This window comes from Pelodiscus sinensis, chromosome 22, assembly GCF_052426305.1.
Source record: "Pelodiscus sinensis isolate ZL-2025 chromosome 22, ASM5242630v1, whole genome shotgun sequence".
NCBI lineage: Eukaryota > Metazoa > Chordata > Testudines > Trionychidae > Pelodiscus > Pelodiscus sinensis.
Genome location: NC_143073.1, coordinates 11522642 through 11548589, shown reverse-complemented (window position 1 = coordinate 11548589; position 25948 = coordinate 11522642). Strand labels below are relative to the sequence as shown.

Below are 25948 nucleotides of genomic sequence, written 5' to 3'. Positions count from 1 at the left end.
CCCTGCCCAGATCCTGTACTCTCCATCCCCGCCTCCTGCCCTGAGCCCTTTTCTGCACCTAAATCCCACCCAGACCTCCCAGCATTGAGTCCTGCTGCCCTGAGCCCCCTCCTGCTGCCCTGAGCCCCCTCCTGCACTCCGAAACCCTTGGCACCTGGAGCCCTGGCTCCACCCCAAACACCTCCCCAGCCCCACCCCAGAGCCTGCACTCCCAGTTGGAGACCTAAGCCCCCAATCCCCACTGTGAACCCCTCATTTTGGTCCCACCTAGGGGTCCCCACCAAATCTAATAGCCCCATGCCCCCAGAAGAGTTAATCCGGCCCTGGGGGCAGGGGTATAGCCAGGGTGGGCTGCAGCCTACCCATGTAGCATCCAGGCCCATCAAAGCCAAGCAAGGGGGTAGTGCTGCCGCGTGGGCACGGGAAATCCAGGACGGAGTGAGGGACCCACCTGTCTGAAAGCTCTGCTGTGCCGCGGCCGAGCCGCCCCAGCTGGGCAGGTGCAGCGGTGGCCGAGGGCAGCAGGGCCAGGAAGAGGGCGGGGCTTGGGGGAAGCTAACAGTTATTGAAAGTTGGGGCACACCCACATTTCCACTCTGGGGAAGGCCACTGTGTGTGAGGGGGGGGGGGCATTGCTGCATCTCCTTGGCACTGTCCTGCAGGGCAGCTGGTGGCTCTGGGCATGTGCTCATGGACTCAGGGCCTACCGCTGCCATGCAGGGTTAGTGCCTGATTCTGGGTTAGTTACATGGGACCTCACCGGTGCCTGTGTCCCCCTCCCATCAGCACAGGCTGGGCGTTGCCCCTGCCAGCCAGCGGGGGTGTAGCCCCCGGGCAGACAGGCTCCAAGTCTCGGGCTGGGCTAGGCCTTTAGCCAGGGGAAACTCGGTCTTGGAGCGGAGACAAATCTCCCAGGGGCCTGGGAAAGCTCCTGCCCCCGGGGGAACCAGGCAGCAGCCACAGGTGTCGCAGAAGCAAGGGCTGGTCCTCGCTCCATCCCTGGAGGGTGGGACCAAAAACCATCCTTCAGCCCCTCAACCCTGCTGGCTTCAGAGGCGTTTGCCTCCTGAGCATCAGGGATCCCAGCGGCCTCTTGTCTCCCCTGGCCCCCGGGCAAACGCCTTCCTTTTCCTTCGGCCTCAGGGTCCTGTCTCCTGCCCGGCCTAGTGCCCAGTGTAGGTGCTGCCTAGGCGGGGGGGGGGGCAGGTGAGTTTTTCAGAAATGGGAGGGGCCCAGCTTGAAACCCCGCAAAGGGGCAGGTTTCCAGGCCCCTGACCCAGGGAGAATCTGGCCTCTCCAAGAGGCCTCGTTCAGCCCCGAATCCCCTGAGCATCTCCCAGCTTTTTGCCATGCAAGGAGCCCTGGCGGGATGCGCCGAACCCAAACAGCTCCCACCCTGCTGGCTCCAGCCCATCCCCTTCCTTAGCTCACATGTTGGTGCTGCCAGGCCTTGGGAACTGCCCCTCGGCAGCAGGGGGTGCTGCTCCGCAGAGGCTGTGTCTGGCAGGCAGGGGCTGAGCCGGGGCTGGGCATTGACCCATGGGCAAAGGGAGGGGGCCACAGCGCAGGGCATGCGCCCTTTGCAAGTGCGATTGCTGCTTCCATCCGAGCTGGTGAAGGAAATGCTCGGTGGTAGGCCTGCCCTGCAATGCCAGTGTCCCCTGGAAGCTGGGCGCTTGTGCAGCCGCTCAGGAGAAATTCAAATGCTGCCCAGCTGATGAGCAGGTGCCCACAACTGGCTTTTGTATTTCTACTGGTGGTGCACATTCATACCTCCCTCGGTGCATGTAAAAAATTATTCCACACGTGGCTGGGAAAAGTCTGCACACAGATGAAAACATTAGAGGGAACATTGGTGGCAGCAAGTGGCATGGAGGGACACCAGCCTGGGCGAATTGGGGGGGGGGGGCTCCTGAAGCTGGGAGGGGCAGCACTTCCTTTGCCCAGTCTGGATGTGGCTTGGGCACTGGGCAGAGGCCTCCAGTGCAGACAGCTGAATGGCCTCTGGGGCTGCAGGCTGGCCAGCTGCCTCCCCGGAAGAGGGGCTACCTAGCACAGGGACTTTCCCAAGGAAAGGGTCTGGGGTCTGATCCCCTGGGACGTGGGGCTGGCTGGGGTGGGAGGTGGTGGGGCTGCCCAGAGCTCTCCTCGGACACCCACTGCAGCCAGGCAGGTGGGAGCAGCATGTGCCAGAGAAGGGCCTGCCCAGGGAAACCCGGCCACTGGCATCAGCCCCAAGATCTGGGCCCTTTGGGCCGCTGCTCCTACACCAGGAATCCGGGGAGCTTGGGGGGAAGTGCCTGGGCTGGGGCTGACTCTGAGTGGTCTGAAGGCCGCCAGGCTGGCTCCTCTGCCTCACTGCCAGGCCGGGCCCCCTCCTCAGACAGGTGGCTGCTGCCACTGCTGCTGCTGCTGCTGCTCCTGCCCCGGGATGCGGCCCGTGCTGGCCCCCTGGGCGGTGCTGCCTGGCGCCCGTCGCCCAGCCCGCGCTGGCGCTCGGCGTAGCGGGTGTTGGGGGTGGAGCTGCTGAAGACCCAGAGGGGCTTTGCTGCCGGGCTGGCCGTGGGGATGTCGCTGGAGAGGCTCTTGGCCACGATCAGCCGCCTCGGGGAGAGGCTGTCGACTCTGGGGAGGAGGGTGGCCAGATGGTTTCAACAAAAATACCGGACACACTTGACATTCCAGCACCAGCTACGCCAGCTCGGTTGGAAAATACCGGACAGTTCTATTTTCTCAACGTGTTTCCCGAACAGAGAGCTCAGATACTGGACTGTCCGGTTCAAAACTGGACACCTGGCAACCCTACTAGGGAGACATTGCGCATCCTCAGCCGGCCCTGGGCCGAGCCACCGCACACGGCCAGCAGGGCCCCGAGGGCAGGCAGGGGGAAGTAATGGGGTGGGAGGCACGATGGGGGGTGTTGTATTGCAGGGGGCAGGGTCGGGGCAGGGAGAGGCGCTGCACTGGGGGAAGCAGGGTTGGTGGGCTGTGTTGCAGGGGGGCCGGTTGGGGGGAAGCAGGGTCGGGGGGGCTGTGTTGCAAGGGTCCCATTGGGGGGCAGGGTTGGAGGGCTATGTTGCAGGGGGGCCGGTTGGGGGGAAGCAGGGTCGGTGGGCTGTGTTGCAGGGGGGTCTATTGGAGGTCAGGGTTGGTGGGCTATGTTGCAGGAGGGTCTATTGGGGGGCAGGGTCAGTGGGCTGTGTTGCAGGAGGGTCTATTGGGGGGCAGGGTTGGGGGGCTGTGTTGCAGGGGGGGCAGTTGGGAGTCAGGGTTGAGGGGCCAGTTGGGGGACAGGGTTGGTGGGCTATGTTGCAGGGGGGGTCTATTGGGGGGCAGGGTTGGGGGGCTGTGTTGCAGGGGGGCCAGTTGGGGGGCAGGGTTGGGGGGCTGTGTTGCAGGGGGGCCTATGGGGGGCAGGGTTGGTGGGCTGTGTTGCAGGGAGGTCTATTGGGGGGCAGGGTTGGGGGGCTGTGTTGCAGGGGGGCCTATGGGGGGCAGGGTCGGTGGGCTGTGTTGCAGGGAGGTCTATTGGGGGGCAGGGTTGGGGGGCTGTGTTGCAGGGGGGGCAGTTGGGAGTCAGGGTTGAGGGGCCGGTTGGGGGGCAGGGTTGGTGGGCTGTGTTGCAGGGGGGCCTATTGGGGGGCAGGGTTGGGGGGCTGTGTTGCAGGGGGGGGCAGTTGGGAGTCAGGGTTGAGGGGCCGGTTGGGGGGCAGAGTTGGTGGGCTGTGTTGCAGGGGGGCCTATTGGGGGGCAGGGTTGGTGGGCTGTGTTGCAGGGGGGCCAGTTGGGGGTCAGGGTCGGAGGCTGTGCTGCAAGAGGGGCATTGAGGGGCAGGGGGCTGTCGTTGCTGACCCCAGCACAGCCCCTTCTGCTCAGCCCGGCGCTTTCCTCCAGCTTTGGCCGTGCGGCAGCCCAGACCCCTCACTCCTGCCACCCTCAAGCCTGGCTGCACTCCAGCCGCCTGGAAGCATCTTCCGCACTCCCTGGCCCAACCCTCCGGGCTGCGTTGCTGGGGCCTGCGAGATGCCCCCCACCCCAGCACCCCAGTGCTTAACCCTGGACTAGCCGTCACCCACTGCCCCAGACGGCTCTGCCCTCCGGACCCCTCCCCCGGCCGTTTCAGGGCCACGGCTCTCCCAGAGCAAGCCGGGGATAGTAGCTGGGAGAAGCTGAGACCTGCCTCGACCTCGCCCCTCCTGTGCGTCGGAGTCACGCTGCCAAGGCTAGATGGCTCCAGCATGACGCTGCCCAAGCTCCTGGCTTGCACTGCCCAGGGCACCTCCTGCTGCGATTCCTGAATCAGCAGCATTGGCACCCCCCCGCCCTCATCCGCCCCAGCGCCAAACCCCACCCCTCCCGCCCCGAGACAATCCCAGCTGGCTTCCAAGCATTTTCAGGCAGACCTCTTCATGCTCCCTGTAAACATGCCCCAAACACCCTCGTTTTTCACCCCCGTGAATGCCCCTTTCCCTCCTGCTCCCCTGGAAGTTCTTTGGGGAAGGACCCGTCTTTGTTCTGTTTGTACAGCACCTGACACCAAGGAGATCAGGTCCAGGACTAGCAAGCTCAGGTGCTACCGTAATACCCCTAATACATACTTTTTAAACTCATCCATGTCAGGGTTTGGTTGCAGATTTTGAGCCCTTCAGGGTGACTTTTTCCAACTTTTCTCAACAACCGTAAGGGCCAGAAATGTACTTTCCCCTCCCCACCCCCCATCCCCAGTGAAAGCTGAGTAAGCGGGGGGAGAAGCTACTGAGCCATCAACGTTAAGGTCAGAAAAGGCCCAGCACTGACCAATCTGTCAGGCCGGAGACCCCCTTCCTCGTCAGTGCCCCCGCCCTGGGAATCCAGCCCCCAGCCCCTATGGTTTGTTGTGCTAACTCCTGTCTCTGGTGCATTTCTCAGCCAGGCCATTTTGCCAACTGTTCCTCACAAAGTCAGGCGAGGCGCTGGGGCCTGTCCCACCTTCCACAGCAGGCTGGCCGCCGGCTGGGGCAGGATTGTCACACCTGTTGAACTGAGACAAAAAGTGGGGAAACTGACCTGCCCAGAGTTACTAGCTGGAGGGAAACCAGGAGTCCTGGCTCCCCTGAACATGCTCATTCCTGGACTTACGCCATCCTCGCTGCTGTGCCTCTAGCCTAGTGGTCACCAACCAGTCGATCGGGATCCACCGGATCTTGGAGCCAGGGGCAGCCCGTCCATATAGGCGAACTAGGCGGTTGCCTAGGGCGCCAAGTTAAATAGGGTGCCAAATGGTGGCGCAATATCATTGAGGGTTTGGAGGTGGGGCGCCGATTGCCTGGTTCGCCTAGGGCGCCAGTTGCTGGCAGCTAGTCTAGGGCCGCCCCTGCGAGCCTCTGACAGGGGATCCTGACTGGTTCGGCCGGGGAGCTATCCAGCGCTGGCACTTCAGTTCCCCCTCCACCCACTGTCATGCTGCTCCTGCCCTCTGCCTTGGAGCAGTGGTGTAGCGAGGGTGTCAGGCACGGGGGGGCAAAGGCAAAATGGATGCCCCCTCAATCATTTGCCCCCCAACCCCAGAGCAGCTGGGCAGTTATTACGTGGCTGCAGCCCTGGGGAGTCGGGGACAGTAAAGATCAGGGTCCTGACCAAAGGAAGAAAAGAGAGTAGTAAAATACACACCTTAGACTTCAGAAAGCAGACTTCGACTCCCTCAGAGACCTGATGGGCAGAATCCCCTGGGATGCTAACATGAAGGGGAAAGGAGCCCAGGACAGCTGGCAGTATTTTAAATAAGCCTTATTGAAGGCACAGAAAGAAACTATCCCGATGTGCAGCAAGAGAAGTAAATATGGTAGGAGATCGGATTGGCTTACTGGGGAAATCCTTGGTGAACTTAGGCACAAAAAGGGAGCTTACCAAAAGTGGAAACTTGGACAGATGACTAGGGAGGGGTATAAATGAATTGCTTGAGAATGCCGGGGAGTTATCAGGCAGGCGAAAGCGCAGTTGGAATTGCAACTCTCAAGGGATGTGAAGGATAACAAGACAGATTTCTACAGGCATGTTAGCAAGAAGAAGGTGATCAGAGAGGGTGTGCGGCCCCTACTGGACGAGGGCAGTAAACTAGTGACAGATGATGTGGGGAAAGCTGAAGTACTTAAGGCTTTCTTTACCTCTGTCTTCACAGACAAGGTCAGTTCACAGACTAATGTGCTAAGTGACACAATATGGGACGAAGGTAGACAGCCCTTGGTGGGGAAAGAACAGGTTAGGAACTATTTAGAAAAGCTAAACGTACATAAATCCATGGGTCCAGACTTAATGCATCCGAGGGTACTGAGGGAGTTGGCAAATGTCATTGGGGAGCCTTTGGCCATTATCTTTGAAAAGTTGTGGAGATCAGGAGAGATCCCGGATGACTGGAAAAAGGCAAATGTAGTGCCCATCTTCAAAAAAGGGAAGAAGGATGATCCAGGGAACTATAGGCCGGTCAGTCTTACCTCAGTCCCTGGAAAAATCATGGAGGGGATCCTCAAGGAATCCATTTTAAAGCACTTGGAAGAGGGGAAGGTGATCAGGAATAGTCAGCATGGATTCATGAAGGGCAAATCGTGCCTGACCAATCTGATTTGCTTCTATGATGAGATAACTTGCTTTGTGGATATGGGGAAGTCAGAGGATGTGATATACCTTGACTTTAGCAAGGCTTTTGACAGGGTCTCCCACAACATTCTTGCCAGCAAGTTAAGGGAATGTGGATTGGATAAATGGACGGTAAGATGGATAGAAAGCTGGCTAGAAGGCCGGGCCCAGCGGGTAGTGATCAACGGCTTGATGTCAGGATGGCGGTCGGTTTCTAGCGTACTGCCCCAAGGTTCGGTTCTGGGACTGGTTTTGTTCAACATGTTTTATTAATGACCTGGATGAGGGGATGGATTGCACCCTCAGTAAGTTTGCAGATGACACTAAGCTAGGGGGAGAGGTAGATACGCTGGAGGGAAGGGTTAGAGTCCACCAAAGTGATTTAGACAAATTGGAGGATTGAGCCACAAGAAATCTGATGAGGTTCAACAAGGACAAGTGTAGAGTCCTGAATTTGGGATGGAAGAATCCCAAGCATTGTTACAGGTTGGGGACCAACTGGCTATGTAGCAATTCTGCTGAAAAGGACCTGGAGGTTACAGTGGATGAGAAGCTGGACATGAGTCAACAGTGTGCCCTTGTAGCCAAGAAGGCTAATGGCATATTAGGTTGCATTAAGAGGAGTATTGCCAGTTGATCCAGAGATGTGATTATTCCTCTTTACTCGGCTCTGGTGAGGCCACATTTGGAGTATTGTGTCCAGTTCTGGGCCCCCAATTACAGGAAGGACGTGGATGCATTGGAGAGGGTCCAGCAGAGGTCAACCAAAATGATTAGGAGGCTGGTGCATATGACCTACGAGGAGAGGCTGAGGGAGTTGGATCTATTTAGTCTGCAGAAGCGAAGAGTGAGGAGGGATTTGATAGCAGCCTTCAACTTCCTGAAGGGAAGTTCCAAAGAGGATGGAGAAAGGTTGTTCTCAGTAGTGACAGATCGCAGAACAAGGAGCAAAGGTCTCAAGTTGTGGTGGGAGAGGTCCAGGTTGGATATTAGGAAAAACTATTTCACTAGGAGAGTAGTGAAGCACTGGAATGGGTTATCTAGGGAAGTAGTAGAGTCTCCATGTTGGCCTTTTAAATATCCTGCAGCAAGGAGTTCCACAGGTTAATGGTACTCCATCCCTAAAGGTGTTTAAGTCCCAGCTTGACAAAGCCCTGGCCGGGTTGATTTTTTTGTGGAAAAGCGCGTCTAGATTGGCCACGTACGCTTTTCCAGAAAAAGTGCTTTTCCAGAAAAGCATCCTGCCAATCTAGACGCGCTTTTCTAAAAATGCTTTTAACGGAAATCTTTTTGTTTGAGAAACCGTGGTGTTTCTCTGGGGCTATGTCTACACTAGAACGCTATTTCAGGATACGGGAGTCTCCCAAAATACTAGCCCGTGTCTTCAGACACCTGTCAGAGATGCTCCAGGTCAGGGGTTCCCAACCTTTTTCGGTCCCTGTACCCCCTTGGCTTTTAGTAAACCTTCCCGTACCCCCTATTCAATACGAAAGGAAATAAATTCTAGACTCTAGAATCCACAACTTTTTTCACTAACACTACTACTTTGGAATATTTCAATTAGGATCATCTAGTTATTTACCAAATATTCCCCATACCCCCTTGAAAAACTTCTCAGGGGAATCCGTACCCCAGGTTAGGAACCCCTGCTCTAGACGGTGCTTGGTCCTGCCGTGAGGGCAGGGGACTGGACTCAATGATCTCTCAAGGTCCCTTCCAGTTCTATGATTCTGTGATTCACAGCAAGCCTGTTATTTTGGGCTCGCTATTCCGACATTCCACAAGGAGTAAGGGACGTTTCTGAACAGAGGGTTATTTCGAGATCTGTCCCTGTGTAGACAGCACCCAATGATGAAATAAGCTGTTTCGAAATAAGATTGAAATAAGAGACGCGATTTGTGTAGCTCAAGTTGCGTCTCTCGTTCCGAACTACGGTGCAGTGTAGACATAGCCTGGAAGGCCTGGGCCTGGGACATTCTGGACTTTCATTTTGCAAGCAGAGAAAAGCTGTGCAATGTATCACCTGAAGGCTCAGAAGTCAGCTGGAAAAGAACTGCACCTTTGTTGTAAAACCTCATGCATTTTTCAGAAAAAACAAGGAGCCCTCAATGCATCTGATGAAGTGGGGTTGACCCATGAAAGCTGATGCCCAGATCAATCTGTTCGTCTCTAAGGTGCTCCGGGAGTCCTGGCTGTTTGCAGATAGAGACTAACACAGAGACCCCCTGAGACGTGGGGGGGGAGGGGGGATTCAGACAATCTCAGGATTTTTAGAGCCTGACATTATTTTTGAGCCCTTCGGGTAGCTGATGCTGCTCCAGTGCCCTGACCCTATTGCTGCTTTGTCCAGATGGAGCTGGAGGATGGTACGAACACAGCCAGACTTTCAAGCATCCAACATTTCTGAGCTCTTCTGGCTCTGTGCCCCCGTGGACCTCATTCTCGTTTCCACTAAGGGCAACAGGGGCTTCTTTATGCGCCCAGAGTGGGGTTTAGGGGCCTTAGTATAAATGTGATGTAGGCCCTACATCGAGATCACTTCACCCAGCACTGAAATGCAGCCACCTCTGGAGTGACGCGCAGCAGTCACCCAACAGCAACACCATCCAATGGATCAGGGTGCAAGGTGAAGTGCCTCAAACCCAGCTGGTACTGCAGAGGAGACACAGCGGGGTGGAGTCCAATCCCTTGTCTTTCAAAGAGCAGCTGAATCATCCAAGACCTCAGAACCCCTGGAGATCAAACAGGTCCGTGCCCTTGCTGGGGTAGAGCTCACACTTCCCTCTCCCTCCTCTGCCTTCCTTCATTTCACCCCTCTTCAGTCCCCCTCCCCTCCCTTTGCGCTCACCTGATCTCATTGTAGGAATCCTCCACTTCCTCCTCCGTCCACTTCCCTGCACTCTGATGGTGCAACCACAGTACCAGGGCCAGGAGCGCCAGCAGCACCAGCCCCATGCTCAGTGTGACGGTGACGCCCACCACGATGCCCAGCTTGTCCTGTGGGGCTGAAACACACCGACCCGAGGTCACCAGCGGCTTGGCTGCCCAGACGTCAGGCAGGAAAGGCGAACCAGCGGGGGCCGTGCTGGCTTTGTCAGCAGAGATGGGTGGGGGCTGGATTTTCATTTCATGGGAAATTCCTCATGTTTGGGGCGGGGGGGTCCGGAGCAGAAGGAAAATGAACCATTTCAACATCTCCCAGGCAATCACATCCTGGGAGATGCCGTTGGGTCGATCGAAATGTTTCCTTCCCGTTTCAGTGTCTGAAAACGTTTCCTTTTGTGCTCCATTCTGCCCCCAGGCACGACACACCGAACTGGAGAGCGTTTTGGAAATGCAAAGTCCGCGTGGAAAGAGCCAGCCTGGGGCATCTCAGCCGGCTCCACATGTGCTGCCAAGTTTCATTGCCCAGAGCGAAACGGAATTGAAATCGACGCATTTCGCCACCAACGCGTCAGCCCTGGCTGACAAGGTGCCTTCCCACAGATCCTCTCCAGCCAGGTCTTGTCACGAGCCACGTGGATTTAGAGATATAGAGGCTCGCTTGGCGGGGGAGGAGGCCTCTCTGCTCTTGGCGCTCCAGCCCCCGCTGCAAGCTGCTCTGATCTGATCTCGGTTTAGTGAGTCAGGAAAGGGCCCGACACCAGCGACAACGTGGGGTTATGCTGGGCAGCTGTGTCCAGCGTCTGGTCTGGCTTCCCAGCTGGGACCGGTTTGGTGTCCATGAAGCCTATCGACGGGTCACTGGGCCAAGCTCTCTCCCTGACTCAGTTGGGCCAGATGGGCAAGGACGCTGCCTCTAGCCGCTGTTTGCCAAGGAATGGGTGACAGGGGAGGGATCACTTGATGATTCCCTGTTCTCTTCACTCCCTCTGGGGCACCAGGCCTTGGCCACTGTCGGACGACAGGACGCTGGGCTCGACGGACCCTCGTCTGGCTGCTCTTAGGACACGACCAAGCGTCCAATCAGTGCCCAGCATTTGACAAGCAGGACGCACTCACCCAGGTGCACGCGCAGCTGGAGGGAGCAGGAGCCGGATCCCAGGGCGTTGGCGGCCGTGCAGCGGTAGAGGCCGGAGGTGGCGGCCGTCAGGTTCTGCAGGATCAGCAGGGCCCGGCGCATCTCTTCCCCGCCGGTGGGCGACGGAGGGGGAAAAACAAGGGAGTGGGTTACGCTGGGGCCAGCCCCAGGATAGCTAGAACCCAGGTCCCTCCAGGCCAAACACAGGGGCCTCGGCCACGTGGGTTTAAAGGGACGGCTCCCCGTGGGGGTGGGGGGAGATGCTCCTCTCCGTGGAGCCAGCAGCCACTTGACGCCCCCCTGCCATCGGCTCCTTCAGCCACAGGATGCCCGTCGGGTGGCATGTGGCACACGTGTCATGTGGCCCCGGCCCCTGTGTGCACACCCTAAGCAAGGCGGCACATGTACGGCTGTCAAGTATCAGAGGGGTAGCCGTGTTAGTCTGAATCTGCAAAAGCGACGAGGAGTCCTGTGGCACCTTATAGACTAACTGAAGTGTAGGAGCATAAGCTTTCGTGGGCAAAGACCCCTTCGTCAGATGCATGTAGTGGAAATTTCCAGAGGCAGGAATAAATATGCGGTCGGTAGGTTTTCGGTATAGGGTGGTATTGATATGACCGTCACTTATTTGTATCGTGGTGTCCAGGAAATGGACCTCCCATGTAGATTGGTCCATGCTGAGGTTGATGGTGGGGTGGAAGCTGTTGAAATCATGGTGAAGACTCTGGACACCTACCGACCGCTATACTTACCTGCATGCCTCCAGTTTCCATCCCGGACACACCACACGATCCATTGTTTACAGCCAAGCACTGAGGTACAACCGCATATGCTCCAACCCCTCAGACAGAGACCTACACCTACAAGATCTTCAGCAAGCATTCTGTAAACTGCGATACCCACACGAGGAAGTGAGGAGACAGATTGACAGAGCCAGACGTGTACCCAGAAGCCTCCTGCTACGGGACAAGCCCAAGAAAGAAACCAACAGAACACCACTGGCCATCACCTACAGTCCCCAGCTAAAACCTCTCCAACGCATCATTAGTGATCTACAACCCATCCTGGACAATGATCCTTCGCTTTCACAGGCCTTGGGAGGTAGGCCGGTCCTTGCCCACAGTCAACCCGCCAACCTGAAGCATATTCTCACCAGCAACTACACACCGCACCATAATAACTCGAACTCAGGAACCAATCCTTGCAACAAACCTCGGTGCCAACTCTGCCCACATATATACACCAGCAACACCATCACAGGACCTAACCAGATCAGCCATACTGTCACTGATACATTCTCCTGCACATCCACCAACGTAATATACGCCATCATGTGCCAACAATGCCCCACTGCTATATACATCGGCCAAACAGGACAGTCCCTACGTAAAAGAATCAATGGACACAAATCTGATATTAGGAATGGCAACATACAAAAACCTGTAGGGGAACACTTCAATCTTCCTGGACACACAATTGCAGATCTAAAAGTAGCCATCCTGCAGCAAAAAAACTTCAGGACCAGACTTCAAAGAGAAACTGCTGAGCTACAGTTCATCTTTAAGTTTGACACAATCAACTCTGGATTAAACAAAGACTGTGAATGGCTTGCTAACTACAAAAGCAGCTTCTGCTCTCTTGGAATTCACACCTCCAGATCAGCTGCTAGAAGTGGGCCTCATCCTCCTTGATTGGATCCACCTCGTCATCTCCAGCCTGATCCTGGCCTGCATATTTATTCCTGCCTCTGGAAATTTCCACTACATGCATCTGACGAAGTGGGTCTTTGCCCACGAAAGCTTATGCTCCTACACTTCAGTTAGTCTATAAGGTGCCACAGGACTCCTCGTCACATGTACGGCTGGGGGCTCGTGCTCAGGGGCCGGCCATCGCTCCGAGACCCAAACCCTGCTCCAGGGCTCACCCCCCCGCTCCGCTCCCAGTACCTGTGTAGCTGGTCACCAGGGGCTGCTTGTCAGGGGGGATCTTCTCCCAGGTGAAGGTGGGGGCGGGCACGCCTTCCCGCACCCCGCAGGACAGGCGGATGTCCCCCCCTTCCTCTCTGCTCCCCTTGCTGGAGCACTCGGGGCTGGAGGGGGGCACTGCAGGGACACACACAAAGCCTGTGGGGGAGCTGCCATGGACGGGCGTCTCCCTCCAGCAGCGGCTTGGCCTGCCCAGGCCCCACAACAGCTACCGAGAGCCTGGGGGTTGTTATCGCCCATCAGAGAGCTGAGGAGTGGGTTCACTCAGCTACAAAGAGCCACACACTCCGGTATGTTCACACACACACTGCATGGTACACACACTCGGCGTGCTTGCACTCTTACACACACACACCCAATGCATGGTACATGCATCCTCAGTGCAGAGGAACACACTGCACGTGCACTCACACATATGCCTAGAATATGCACACAATAGCTAGACAAGTCAGATGAGTGCAAATCCTGCACACACACACACACACTGACACACCGTCCTGCCCCTCCCATACACACACACATAGCAATCAGATCTAGGCACGCACACAGCTACAGGGGTCACCCCCAGACCTCACTCGCAGATGCATAGATGTAACACAGAGGCCCACAATGAAGTGTGCACAAAACACACAGCCAGACAGCTGCTCAGATATGTGTGCACATGCTAAGATGCAAACATGGGCCCAGGCAGGAAGCATACACACACACACACACACACATGCTAGCACTCACTCCCAGCCACACAGGGACACACACACAAAGACCTCCTCCTCCCCACCACAGTCAGACATTCCCCAAGCCCCACATACCCCAAGACACAGACGCACACACTGAGGGTGTGTCTAGACTACATGCCTCCGTCGACGGAGGCATGTAGATTAGCCAGATCAGCAGAGGGAAATGAAGCCGTGATTAAAATAATCGCGGCTTCATTTAAATTTAAATGGCTGCCCCGCTCTGCCGATCAGCTGTTTGTCGGCAGATCGGGGCAGTCTGGACGCGCCGCGCCGACAAAGAAGCCTTTCTTGATCGGCACAGGTAAACCTGGTTTCACGAGGCATACCTGTGCCGATCAAGAAAGGCTTCTTTGTCGGCGCGTCGCGTCCAGACTGCCCCGATCTGCCGACAAACAGCTGATCGGCAGAGCGGGGCAGCCATTTAATTTAAATGAAGCCGCGATTATTTTAATCGCGGCTTCATTTCCCTCTGCCGATCTGGCTAATTTACATGCCTCCATCGACGGAGGCATGTAGTTTAGACGTACCCTAAGTGCCAAACACAGAGATAGACACACCCCCAAGACCCACACACAGTTGGACCCACACACACACATACAGGGTCTCCAGGATCTGGGGGGGGAGGGGAGCGGGTGCCAGCAGAGGGGAGTTGGGGCTTCCTCCATGTGGGGGCGAGACGTACCAAGCACGGTGAGCTGAATGACCCCTATATTGGGCATGTCCCTGTCGGGCGGGTTCATGACACTGCACTGGTACGTCCCGCTGTCCGAGCTGCGCGTCTCGTTGAGGAAGATGGTGGCGCTCTGGGTGGGCGAGAAGGCAAAGCCCACGCGTCCCGTGTACTGGGACAGGCTCTCCACCACCTCTCCCTGCTCATAGGCCAGCACCTGGGGTTGTAGGGAAAGGAAGGAAGAACCCAGCCATGAGCCAGAGATGCCATGCCACCCCTTACTTTGAGCACAGGACACTTCCATTGCACTGGCAGAGACAGTGTGGGCCAGTGGGCAAAGCATCGGACTGGGAGCCAGGAATGTCTACGTCAAATCCCACTTCTGCCACCAACTATGTAGGTGAGTGCCATCAATGGCTACTGCCGGGATGCTCAGGGAAGCAACCCCATGCTCTGGGTGTCCCTGTACTGCAGACTGGGGAAGGTAGGACTGGACGATAGAGGCTGGCTCACTCCATCACCCTGTTCTGTTAATTCCCCCGGGGGCACCTGGCACTGGCCACTGTCATTGGTCTGACCTAGCTGTTCGTATGTTCCTATTCCCGGAAGGCTTCAAGGCAAGCCCAGTGTCCACAGGAGCTGGGCTGTGTCTACTGCAAAGGAGCTGGCATGGGCTTTGATGAACCTAACAGGGGGGTGCTTCCAGGGAGCACTGTAGCCCCAGCCCTGTGTTCCCCCGTGTGACTGAGAAAACAGGCTGCTTTTAAAATTACTCTTTATGTCCAGAAAGGCGAGGCTGGGCTGGGCTGTGATCTGCATTGTCAGAGAAGGCAGATGTCTCAATAATATAATATTCCATAGCTGTTATGCAGCAGTACTCCACGGGGGCAGGGCAGAGCGGGGGAGAGAGGGGCTTCCTCCTGACTCCTTAGTGAGCTCTACCCTGAAATCTGAGCCTTGTGGTTTTATCTGGACAGCATGTCTGGAGCTGCTGCTATTATTCCTGTGCATCGACTCCTTGTTAAACTGTTGGCCTTTTAAATATCCTGCAGCAAGGAGTTCCACAGGTTAATGGTACCCAGGGTCTTGAAGAAATTGCATGGAACGCTCGCAACAGGTCTCCCTGCTGCGATGCCTACAAAATTTGGCCATCTGACAGCAGCTGGTGAATGGGCATTGTTATTTACTGGACATCACAAGTCCATTTGACCTCGTGTCTCGATGCTCCCACCCATTGCTTTCTCCACCTTTTCCATCTGTCCACCATCCCAGGCTGTGAGCAATCTGGGCAGGAAAGTGTGCAGCATCCCAGGGTTCTGATTCCTCACTGTACTGAAGCTAACCGTCCTCTGTCAATGGAAGTGCAGGGAGGGGAAAAGGTCAGGCTCCGCTCACCTGCTGGGGGTGGTCCGGCTCCGCCAGCGGGGTGACTGTCCAGATGATGTTGAGGCGACTCAGCGAGGCCGTGGTGTGGAAGGTGCAAGGCAGAAGCGCGTTCCCTCCCCTCACCACCTGGATGCTGGCAGCACCCACAGACACCTTCACCGTGCCCATTCCTGGAAGAGGCAACAGGGTGGGATGAGCAAGAGAGGATCCTGGCCAGCCCCAGCAATTAAATCCAGGAGCCCACCCACAATTCAGAGCCAGAGAAGTGAAAACCAAAAACTCCCCCAGCTGGGATGCAGGCACTGGGGGGGGCTCCAGAGCTAATGACCCTGGCCCCAAGATAGCCAGGCCCCAAAGAAAGAGGAACAGCCTCTACCCACCCGTCTGAGAACACAACACCCCCTGAGCACACCCCAGAGCCAGGCGCAGGACAGTCTGAGCTCTTGGTGGGTTGGAACAATTCTAGCACCTGTGCCAGCCCCAGCTGTCAAACGAAGTGCCCAGGATCAATGTAAAGCTCCAATACCCCATTTGCCCCTGTTAGCTGCTGAAGCCAGACAGCCCCCCCATCTCATCCATCTTATTTTGCCTCTCTGAGGTTCCTGAATCATACAGGACAGAGAAGGAGCAATAAAATCAGCATAGTCTATGCTGGCTCATCTGATCCTGAGAAGCTGAAAACATAGATATGAGGAGAGAACAATTAAGGCAATAAGCTGGCCTCGAGGCTGCGAGAAGTACCCGGCTGGCACCCATGTTGATACGAACACACAGTCCCTGGAAGAGGAATTTCCCACTGAGAAAAAGAATGCCCAGTACTTCCAATTTAATCCTCTCAACTCTCTCTTACAAGTGTAAATTAAGTTCACAACTCCCTTGTAAGAACTGGTCTCACAAAAGACAGACCAGCACCATTTGGCATGACAGATAAGAAAGAGAAATACGTGACCCAATGGGTATAAAGATAGGTCCAGCACACACTCACTTTTGAGTGTCATTCTACGCTCTACCTGCTGGTCGGGTTAGGTGTTTGACCTCCCGAGGTTCTATGGGGACGCCCACCTCATATTTTCGTCTTTCCTAGGAATTGAGGGACCGGCCATGGCCTGACATGCTGGAGTCAAGAGGCACAGAAGGGGGTAAAAATTGTACCTGGATGTGGTCCTCTGTCTTAAGTGTACATAGACTTAGAGCTCTTTAAAGGTTAAGCTGTTACTTGGTACTATTATTTCTATTTTTCTATCTTTATCTTCTTTGTAACCATTTTTAAGATCTATATTTTGCTAGCAGTTAAGAAATAGAACAATAGCCATTGCAACCATATGATTTATAAGCTTCCTCAATAAACCTGTAACTGTTTAAGCTTTAACCTGACTCCTTCAGTTGCTGTAACAGAACCAGGCACAATTTAAAAGCACTTCAGCCGGTCTTAAGGGACAGATATAGGGAGAGCTTGGGCGTTTGGATTTGTGTCACTCCCAGGTGGCAGATCCGTTGGGGCACTTCTCAGCCTCCCCCAGGCTGCACGCTGCGAAGGAATTACAGATTCTAGCAGCTAAAATCTGAAGTGTAATAAGCTCTCCCTGCAAACTTATTGGGGCGCTCGTCAACCTCCTCCAGGTTGTCCGCTGCAAGGGACCCCGGTCTCAGCAGTTGAAGTCTCGGGTGTATAGCACACACACACACACACACACAATATAGGAAGAGCTTGGGCATTTGGATTTGTGTCACTCCCAGGTGGCAGATCCACTGGGGCACCTTTCAGTCTTTCCCTAAGGCTGCCCGCTGCAAAGGAATTACGAATTCTAGCAGCTGAAATCTAAGGTGTTATAAGCTCTCTCTGTAAACTCATTGGGTGCCCGTCAACCTCCTCCAGGTTGCCCGCTGCAAGGGACCCCGGTCCCAGCAGTTGAAGTCTCGGGTGTATAGCACATACACACTGCCCTGACCATCGGCTGACAGCTGCCCAGTTTACGAAGGGTCTGGGCTCAGCTGGCATCCCCCTGAGCAGAGCTGTGCATTACATGGGGTCTAGCTTGTAGGTGAGGCCTAGCGGGACATGAGGCCTATCTATGGTTGCCAAGGGGAATTTCACCCTGGCTGGATCTTTGCTTCACCCCAGGAGCAGCTGGAGAAACCGTGAGAAAGCAGCTGGGTGGCTTGCAGGGAAACCGAAATAGCACAGGGCAGGCGGGAGCATTCCCAGGATGCCTCGAAGCCACACACAAGAGGCAGCCCACGCTGGAGAGATTTTGGGTGCGATTTCTGGCCAAGCTGGAATACGTCGGGAGCAGCAGCCAGTGTATCCGTCTGGCTTTCACCCGGCAACTGGGTTTTGCCAATGCGTGTTGCCAACCCATCGATAGTAATTAGTCCCACTCGGTAATTAACATGGATTTGTCTCCTGTCCTGCACTGCTCCCAGCTTGGCTGAGTTAACCCCTTTGGGACCAGAGGCGCAATTAGGAGCCCAGCTGTGCCAGCCTGGTTCGCCCTTTCCAGACTGGCCCCCAGGGGCGATCAGACACACTCCCCCCAGCCTGGGGTCTGTGTATCTGATGGGGCTGAACAATGGGGCCTTGTCCTTTGGGTGGGAGAAGGTGATTGTTGGGGTCACTTGCTCCAGGGAGCTGCACCAAGTGGGAACCATCTCCCTGCCTTGTTCCCATGCCAGATCATGAACGGAGCTGGGGGTGGGAAGAGACATGACAGCGCCTCACAGTAATTGGCGGTAATTAGGAAGCACTATGTGTGGGGACAGGCAGCCATGGCTGAGACAGCCCCCTCCCTAGCACAGTGCAGCAAATTCAGGGTCCCTGGAGAGATCAGCCTCCTGCCAGTAGGTATCTGCCTGTTCCAGCAGGGGGCACTAGGGCAGCCCCCCAGCCGTGGAATCTGCCTCAGAATCCAACGCCCCCGGGATCTCCAAGCCCTTCACAGACAGCCCCATGCAGGGGCAGCTTAGCCCCCTGTGGCAGATGGGGAAGCCGAGGTGTTTTACCCACATTCAGCAGAGCTGGGGCTAGAACGCAGGCATCCACAGCTGGGCTTTAACCACTAGCCCACACTTCCCTCCCCTCCACCATACAGAAAGGCCGTTCCACAAGACTTCCAGTCAGCAGGGCAGCTGCCCCTTCCCAGGCCATCACCCACCTCCACCCCGGTGCCCCTTGGCATGTCGCTGGGAGATGGGTCTGGCTTGGCCACTTGCCCATAGGGGTGTCATCAACCTCCGTGCGCCCTCTTCAGCGAGCTGGAACAAAGAATCCGCTCAGCCTAAAAAAGGCCCCTTGCACCGCGGCAGCTCTAAGGCACCAGGCAGGTATAATGGAGAATTCTGGTAGATCTGGGCTCAAGGGGGTAACTGCTTGTGTAGGAAACAGAGGCACGGGGAGATTATGTGAATTGCTCACGGTCACCCAAGGGAGTAAGAAAAAACTGGGACTTCAACTCAGGAGTCCAGGTGCTCGCCCCCTCCCCCCCGCTCTAGCCACTACACACCACTCCTCTCCCACAGCTGGGACGGGAACCCAGGAGTCCTGAATTCCAGGTGTCCCCCCCCCCCGCCTCACTGCTCTAACCACTAGATGTGGGGCTTGCATGGGGCACTGGATGAATGTCTCAGTGCAAGTAGCAAGGCCACACTGATCAGACTTTGAGATGCTGAGGACAGTCAAGGAGGCCTTTAGCTCCTCCAGCGAGCGATTCCCGGCCCCAGGGCCAGGCAATCAGACACTGCAGGGTTTGTCTCTACACTGCAAAGACATTCCCGCAGTGCCGGGTCTCAGAGCCTGAGCCAGTGGACTGGGGCTTGCAGGACGAAACCCAGCAGTGACGAGTGGGGAAGGTCTGGGAGCTTCCAGCCCCAGTGGGAATGTCCCCGCTGCTCTTTTCTGCCCCACAGCCCGAGCCCAATGAGCCTGTCAGCTGACCCTGGCTTGAGAGGCAGCACCAGGAGGTTTCTTGGCAGCGTAGACGTACCCTGTGGTGCTTTTATTTGTGGACTTTATCTGGCCTTCCATGATGGAAGCGTCTGTGCACTATGCCCTCTGCCGTGGTTTATTTTCCCACACGCTGGTGAGGCAGGGCATGAACCCTGTTGCACAGAAGGGCAACTGAGGCACAAGGAGTCCATGGGCAGAAAAGGCACAATTACCCAGGTCTCCCAACCTCTAGCCAGTGCTCCCAACCTCTAGCCAGTGCCCTAACTGCCCCTTCCCATAAGTGATTAAGTGGGAAACTGAGGCACAGGGAGATTATGTGAATTGCTATGGTCACACAAGGGGAGTAAGAAAGACCTGGGAATACAACTCCCCATGCAGTTTGGGGCTGAGTATGCCTTCCATCTGGTCGCAGGTTACCCCCCCTTGGCACTGCCATCCATGATGCCACTGCGTGTCAAGCAGTAGCCCCCACCCCAGAAATCGCAACTCTTTGCCCCTCCCAGCCCACCAGCCCACCAGCCACACCTTTACTGGCGGAAGCATCAACCCAGACCTCCCCTCCCCCAGACCTCCCCTCCGCTATAGTTTGCTGTGTCACCAGGGGCCAAGGGGAGATTCAGAAATGCAGGGATCCCTGACCCAGGGGCACAGGAGGGGGCGTGTGAGAAAGATCCAGGGTGGTACCTTGCACGAGGACTTCCATTCCATCTCTTCCCAGTACCCAGCATGCAAACCCCCCTCCCCTCCCATTCCTCTACCTCTTCTGCACAGCCCTGCACTGCCCGGCCTCCATCTCTCCCACCTGATCCCCACCCGCAGGGCCCTTCACCTGCATTGGAGTTGGGCCCAGATGGGGCAGATGGGACTAGAGTGAATGCCTGGGAGTCAGCATCCCGGTCTCCCTTGGACTAGAGTGAATGCCTGGGAGTCAGCATCCCGGTCTCCCTTGTCCCACCTGGCTCCCCTTTGCTGGGCTCTCTCCTTCCTCGTCCCACCTGGCTCCCCTTTGCTGGGCTCTCTCCTTCCTCTCTGGGTGACTCCCCTCGTACCCCCAGGCCTGCCCCCCCCCAGGGTACCTGACAGGTAGCAGTGGAGCAGCCACAGGCTGGCGGGGGCGATGGGGCAGCCGCGGAGTCTCCCCCTCTCCCTGGGGGCCATGGCTGCAGCACTTAGCTCAGCGAGTCCATCCCATGCTGCGCTCTGCGCTCGGCTCCAGCACAGCTCCCGCTCGGCTCCAGCACAGCTCCCCCGGCTGCCTCTCTCTCCCTTCCCTTCTGAACTCGCCTTTTGTCCCCTCCCTCTCCCAAGTGCAGGGCAGGCCTCAATGGTACAAGCACAGATGACAGTGCCCCCCTTTCTCCTTCCCCGTGCAAGCTGCCAGCCACCACCACCCTTGTTTAAATGGGGGGGAGGGGCAGTTATTGGCAGAGTGGAGCACAGCAGGGGCCAGGGTCTTGCTTCCAGGCTAGTGCTAGTAGGGAAGAGAGCCCCCGCAGTAACCTGCTGCCAGGGAAGTTTCCTCCTGACTCTCCCCACTTACCAGCCATCTCAATAGGACCCAGTGCCCTGCCAATGTGGATTTAAGGTGCCAGTGTAACTGCCACCAGGTGGATTAGAACCTGGCCTTGCCAGAGCTTAGTATAGGAGCCGCTGTGCTTTGAGCTAAAAGCCAGCTGGCTCTTAGCCTCTCCTGTAAAGGTCTCTTGTCCTTAGCGGTTGCTGTGGTCTAAGTACCACTGCATGGGACAGCGAACCACTCTAGGGCTAAGTCTACACAGCTTCCCTCTTCCTCAAAAGCCCATGCAAATGAAGTGCAGATTAGCATATTGCCACGCTTCATTTGCATAATTAATTAGGGGCTGTTTTTGCGCAAAAACCCCCTCTTGCACAAGAGCCATTCTTCCTCATTTTTTCAGGAAGAACGGCTCTTGCCCAAGAGGGGGTTTTTGCGCAAAAAGGTGCTGTGTGGATGGCGCCTTTTTGCGGAGAACCTCTTGCATAAAAAGGGCACCTAATTAATTATGCAAATGAAGCACGGCAATATGCTAATCTGTGCTTCTTTTGCATAGGCTTTTGCGGAAGAGGGAAGCTGTGTAGACGTAGCCTAGGTGTGTGGGTTACACCAGCACCAGGGTTCCTCAGACCATCCCATGCCAATGACTTTCCCTAGCGCAGGCCGTTCCTGCCCTCTCCACCGGGGCTGCCAACATGGGAAGCCCTGAGTGCCAACTGCATGGGTGGTTTTGAGCAGGGGTAGGTAGCCCAATTCTCCAGGCTGCACCCCTGGCATTGGAAAAGGTTCAGAAAAGGGCAACAAAAATGGTGAAGAGTTTGGAACGGGTCCCATTTGAAGAGGGATTAAAAAGACTGGGACTTTTCATCTTAGAAAAGAGGAGACTGGGGAGGGATATGATAGAGGTCTATAAAATCATGACTGGTATGGAGACAGTGAATAAGGAAAAGTTATTTCCCTGTTCCCACTGGGGTCACCAAATAAAATTCATAGGCAGCAGGTTTAAAACAAACAAAAGGAAGTATTTCTTCACACAGAGCACAGTCAACTTGTGGAACTCCTTGCCAGAAGATGTTTTGAAGATCCGGGCTTTAACAGGATACAAAAAAGACCTAGATAAATTCATGGATGATAGCTCTGTCAATACTTATTAATCTGGATGGGCAGGGATCGTGTCCCTAGTCTCTGTTTATCAGAGGCTGGGAATGGAGACGGATCAGTTGGTGAATCTATTCACTCCTTCTGGGGCATTTGGCATAGGCCACTGTCAGAAGACAGGATACTGGGCTAGATGGATCTTTGGTCTGACCCAGTATGGCCGTTCTTATGTTTACCTTACACCAGTTTGGTTTATGTCTCTTCCCAATGGGTCACCCATTCTGTCCTGAGCACTGTTCTATTTATAATGAGTCTAAAAGAAGGGTCTTTGTACCACTTTAACTGACATGCTACAAGTAAAGCAGCACAATGTCTGGGTATGGACCAAGGTAGATAGAAATCAAAGTTTTTATTTAAAAAAATTAAAAAGTGGATTTTGTTACTTAAATTGGATTTTTTATTTAAATCAGATATTTTTTATAAAATAATTTTTGAAGAAAAAAACCTGTGTAAAGATAGTTTTAATTAAGATACATTATAGCTCAAAGATATCTCATCATGGAATAGGGCTTATAAATTCTAATTCTTGTAATGTTTAAGAAAAGTTTTGTAAAGGCATTCCACATAGTTCATGGATTAGGGACCCAATTTTATGGGATTCCAGAAGCTTCTGTATAGACTATTTAGATTAATCTTTCTATCTACCCAGTGAGACTCAGTGCTCAGTCTAGAAGATACCATCAGAGGTGCTTAGTTTTGCTGTTCTCAAACCGTGGATTTGTGTCTACAAAGCTAACATGCTTGTTAACTACAAAAAATAGTTATAAATAAATAAATAACCTCTCTCTATCCTATTGTTGCTCTGCAAATTTGTGTACAATCAGTCTCTTACCTCTCTCTAAAATTGCAAAGTTTCAAAAGTGCAGTGAATGGAAGCCAATATTTTAAATTTCTCATGTTGACTTGGATGGCATGGTCAATTTAATTTTTGTTTTAAAAAAATACCTCATTTAGCTATTTTAGTTAAAAACAATTTTATCAAAAACACACTTGATTTTAAAATCTTGAATGTTGAACTAAATTAAAAACTTCATATGCCTGTTTTGTTAAAATATTATATGTTTGCTGTTGAAAGAAAAAAATCCAAAATACATAATATTGTTGCTTTACTTAAATAAAACAATGTAAATGTCTGTCTTGTGATGTTCTCCTAATACATCATGGCAAGAAAATATTAATGATTAACCTGTTGAATTCGAGCTAGTTCACCTCCCAATGACTTCATAAATAACTGCTTCAGCTACCTTGGAGGTAAATGAAATAACCAAACAATTATTCGTTTTCTAATATAGCCGTAAAACTCATCTGAAAATTTTTCAAAATAAACCACTGCTGAAAAATGTATAGCATGGAACTTCTAAAAATGAAGCCTATATCTATCTCTGAGTTGTGAAGAATATGTATTATGGTTATGACCAGGGCTCGACAAATCCACTTATCTACTCGCCCGTGGCGAGTAGATTTCAGCTAGTCACCCCATTCACCAGCAGCGTGCACATGCACAGTGCAGGTCTGGTGCATGCGAGGTGTGGGGCTGGCGAGTGGGTTTTCACTGTGGTCATCGAGCCCTGGTTATGACAACTAACAAACATGCACTTTTATGTAGAAAACCATGCTTAAATCAAGTCTTCCTGACTAGTGATCAGATTCACCCTAGCATGGACAAGGCCTAATTGTGCCTTGGCCCAAACATTGATGGAATTTCTGGATCAGCACTTAGCTAAAATGGGAATAAAAATTCTAGTGTGTACCAAACTTCAGATCTTGAGTCTCATTTGCACTGTTTTGCTGTACATGGTAATCACACAGTGATCGCAATGAAAAAATGGTTAGAAATGCAGCCCTTATGAATGCTTTATGTAGGTAGGTAGATTAGATTGATTGATAGGTAAAGAGTGTGGGGAGGACGGATAGACATATCAATAGCGTGTATGGGGATGGACAGAAAGACAAATATATAGAACCCATTAAATGTCCAATCCTCTACCACTTGTCAGCCTTGTTGTCTATTTAAAGAGCCAGCCCTTCTCTAACACACAATGTCTGATGCTATGACTGACATGTTCGTTTTTTAAAGGCACCGGGTTTCTATGAAGGAGGTTAGGACCCAGCTGGGGATTTCAGGAGCTGAGCCCAAGGAATCAGAATGCCTGGGGCTCGGGTGACTGTCAGCAAGTTGCAACTCCATGCCTCAGTTTCCCCATCTGTGAAATAGAGATATTCACTGTCCTTGGAAAGCACTTTGGGTGTGTCTATACTGCAGGGCTTAACTCAAAATAAGCTATGCAAATTGAACTACTTCAATTGCGTATCTTATTTCAAAATAGGGAACATCTACACAGAACTTATTTCAAAATAGAGCACTCTTCCTTCATGTGATGGACCAGGTTGGGTCTGGGCACTGCTGAGGGCATCCGCTCAGGGTGAATTGCTCAAAATCAGGGCTCCTTACAGCCCCTGACTGGTGACCTTTCCCAAATAGGCCACAAACCAGTCACACCGAGTGCTTCAGCTGCCAATCCAGCCAGCAGGAAGCCTCGTGAGCAAAACCCTCAGACACCCCAGCTCTCCCAATGCCGCAATCAGCCTCGGACCTTACACACAGGTGAGGGGTTATAAAACCCAATCTCACCTACCCCGAATGGGTTCTCCTGGTCCCAAAGGACCAGCTACAGTTCCCAGTCCATTTACACTTTGGATCTTACCCACAAGATCACGCTGGGCCAATCCTTTAAAATCTAAAATCTAACATCCTTTTCATATTTGTTCATTTTTTTTAATTGTATCCTTTGGTATATATGGTTGTGACTACTTTCTTCCACTATTTGATCTGAGGAAGTGGGTCTGGCCCACGAAAGCTCATCATCTAATAAACCATCTTGTTAGTCTTTAAAGTGCTACATTGTCCTGCATTTTGCTTCAACTACCCCAGACTAACACGGCTACATTTCTATCAAAATCTAACAGGTTTATTTAAAAAAGAAAGAAGAGGTGGAGAGTAAGGTTAAAGAAAATACGTTACATGCCCCAATCCCCAAGTTCTTGATGCAGGCTTTCAGCAGAGATGTTACAAACTGCTATCTTAAAAGTCTGTGGTGTACATCCTATGTCAGGATGAGTCGACAATCCTTCCCAGCTCGCTGTCCCTCCCAAGGCTGCTTCTGGGATCAGTGGCAGAATTGAAGATCAGATGGAGTTTGCCTCATGGCACTTTATATCCATCCCTGGTACCTTCCAAGCTGGAGCGGGTCACATGGCCAAGTGACCTATCCCTGTGTCCCATGTGATACTGACTGGTTTGCAGGTTCCAGACACATTCCTCAGATGTATATTGGGCACCTGGAGAGCCATTGTCCCTGGAACTGTGCTAATTAGCATAGTGATAGAAATGTAGCCGTGTTAGTCTGGGGTAGTTTAAGCAAAATGCAGGACAATGTAGCACTTTAAAGACTAACAAGATGGTTTATTAGATGATGAGCTTTCGTGGACACTGGCCATTCCTGGCCCATTGCTCAGAGAACCTTCCAGCATAAGCACAGAGTACATATTTATAACTCCACATACAGATATCACACAAGTACATGAATAGCATACATAGAATCAGTAGAAGATAAGCTTTCATTTGACGCCTTGCATGGCCCCTTTGGTATAGGCTTTGGGGCAAACACCTCCCCATAGGTGCAGCAGTGATCTGGCTGCTCCCCTTAAAATCCAGTAACGTGACACTCCCACTTCCCTTATTCTTCTTACTATGGAGGGTTACAGGAGTTGGAGTAAGAAGTCCTCCAGCTTGACAGTATTTGGATACTATTTTGAAATAACTGCCTGCTGTGTAGATGCGGACTAAGTGATTCTGGGATAGAGCTAGTGAGTTTGAAACAGTGTTGCTGTGTAGCCCTACATTGTGCCAGGGGTGATCATTC

The 25948-nt window shown here is 53.6% G+C and overlaps 1 protein-coding gene across 1 annotated transcript; it reads right to left on the bottom strand.

The window, feature by feature from the left end:
- Positions 1-112: 112 nt before the first annotated feature.
- Positions 113-20901, bottom strand: LOC102452457 (immunoglobulin superfamily member 11-like). Its single transcript, XM_089772712.1, has 7 exons — positions 20895-20901; positions 15421-15581; positions 14038-14242; positions 12580-12735; positions 10615-10737; positions 9461-9617; positions 113-2625 (listed from the first exon to the last, which is right to left on the bottom strand). Exons 1-7 carry the CDS (start codon positions 20899-20901, stop codon positions 2265-2267), a joined length of 1170 nt encoding a protein of 389 aa, XP_089628838.1. The 3' UTR covers positions 113-2264.
- Between the last annotated feature and the right edge of the window lie 5047 nt (positions 20902-25948).

Coding starts and splice junctions, on each gene's coding strand:
- LOC102452457 (XM_089772712.1), bottom strand. Junction 12,736..14,037: donor CATTCAGCTCACCGTGCTTG/GTACGTCTCGCC, acceptor GTGTCCCTGCAG/TGCCCCCCTCCAGCCCCGAG. Junction 2,626..9,460: donor GATTCCTACAATGAGATCAG/GTGAGCGCAAAG, acceptor CCTCCTCCCCAG/AGTCGACAGCCTCTCCCCGA.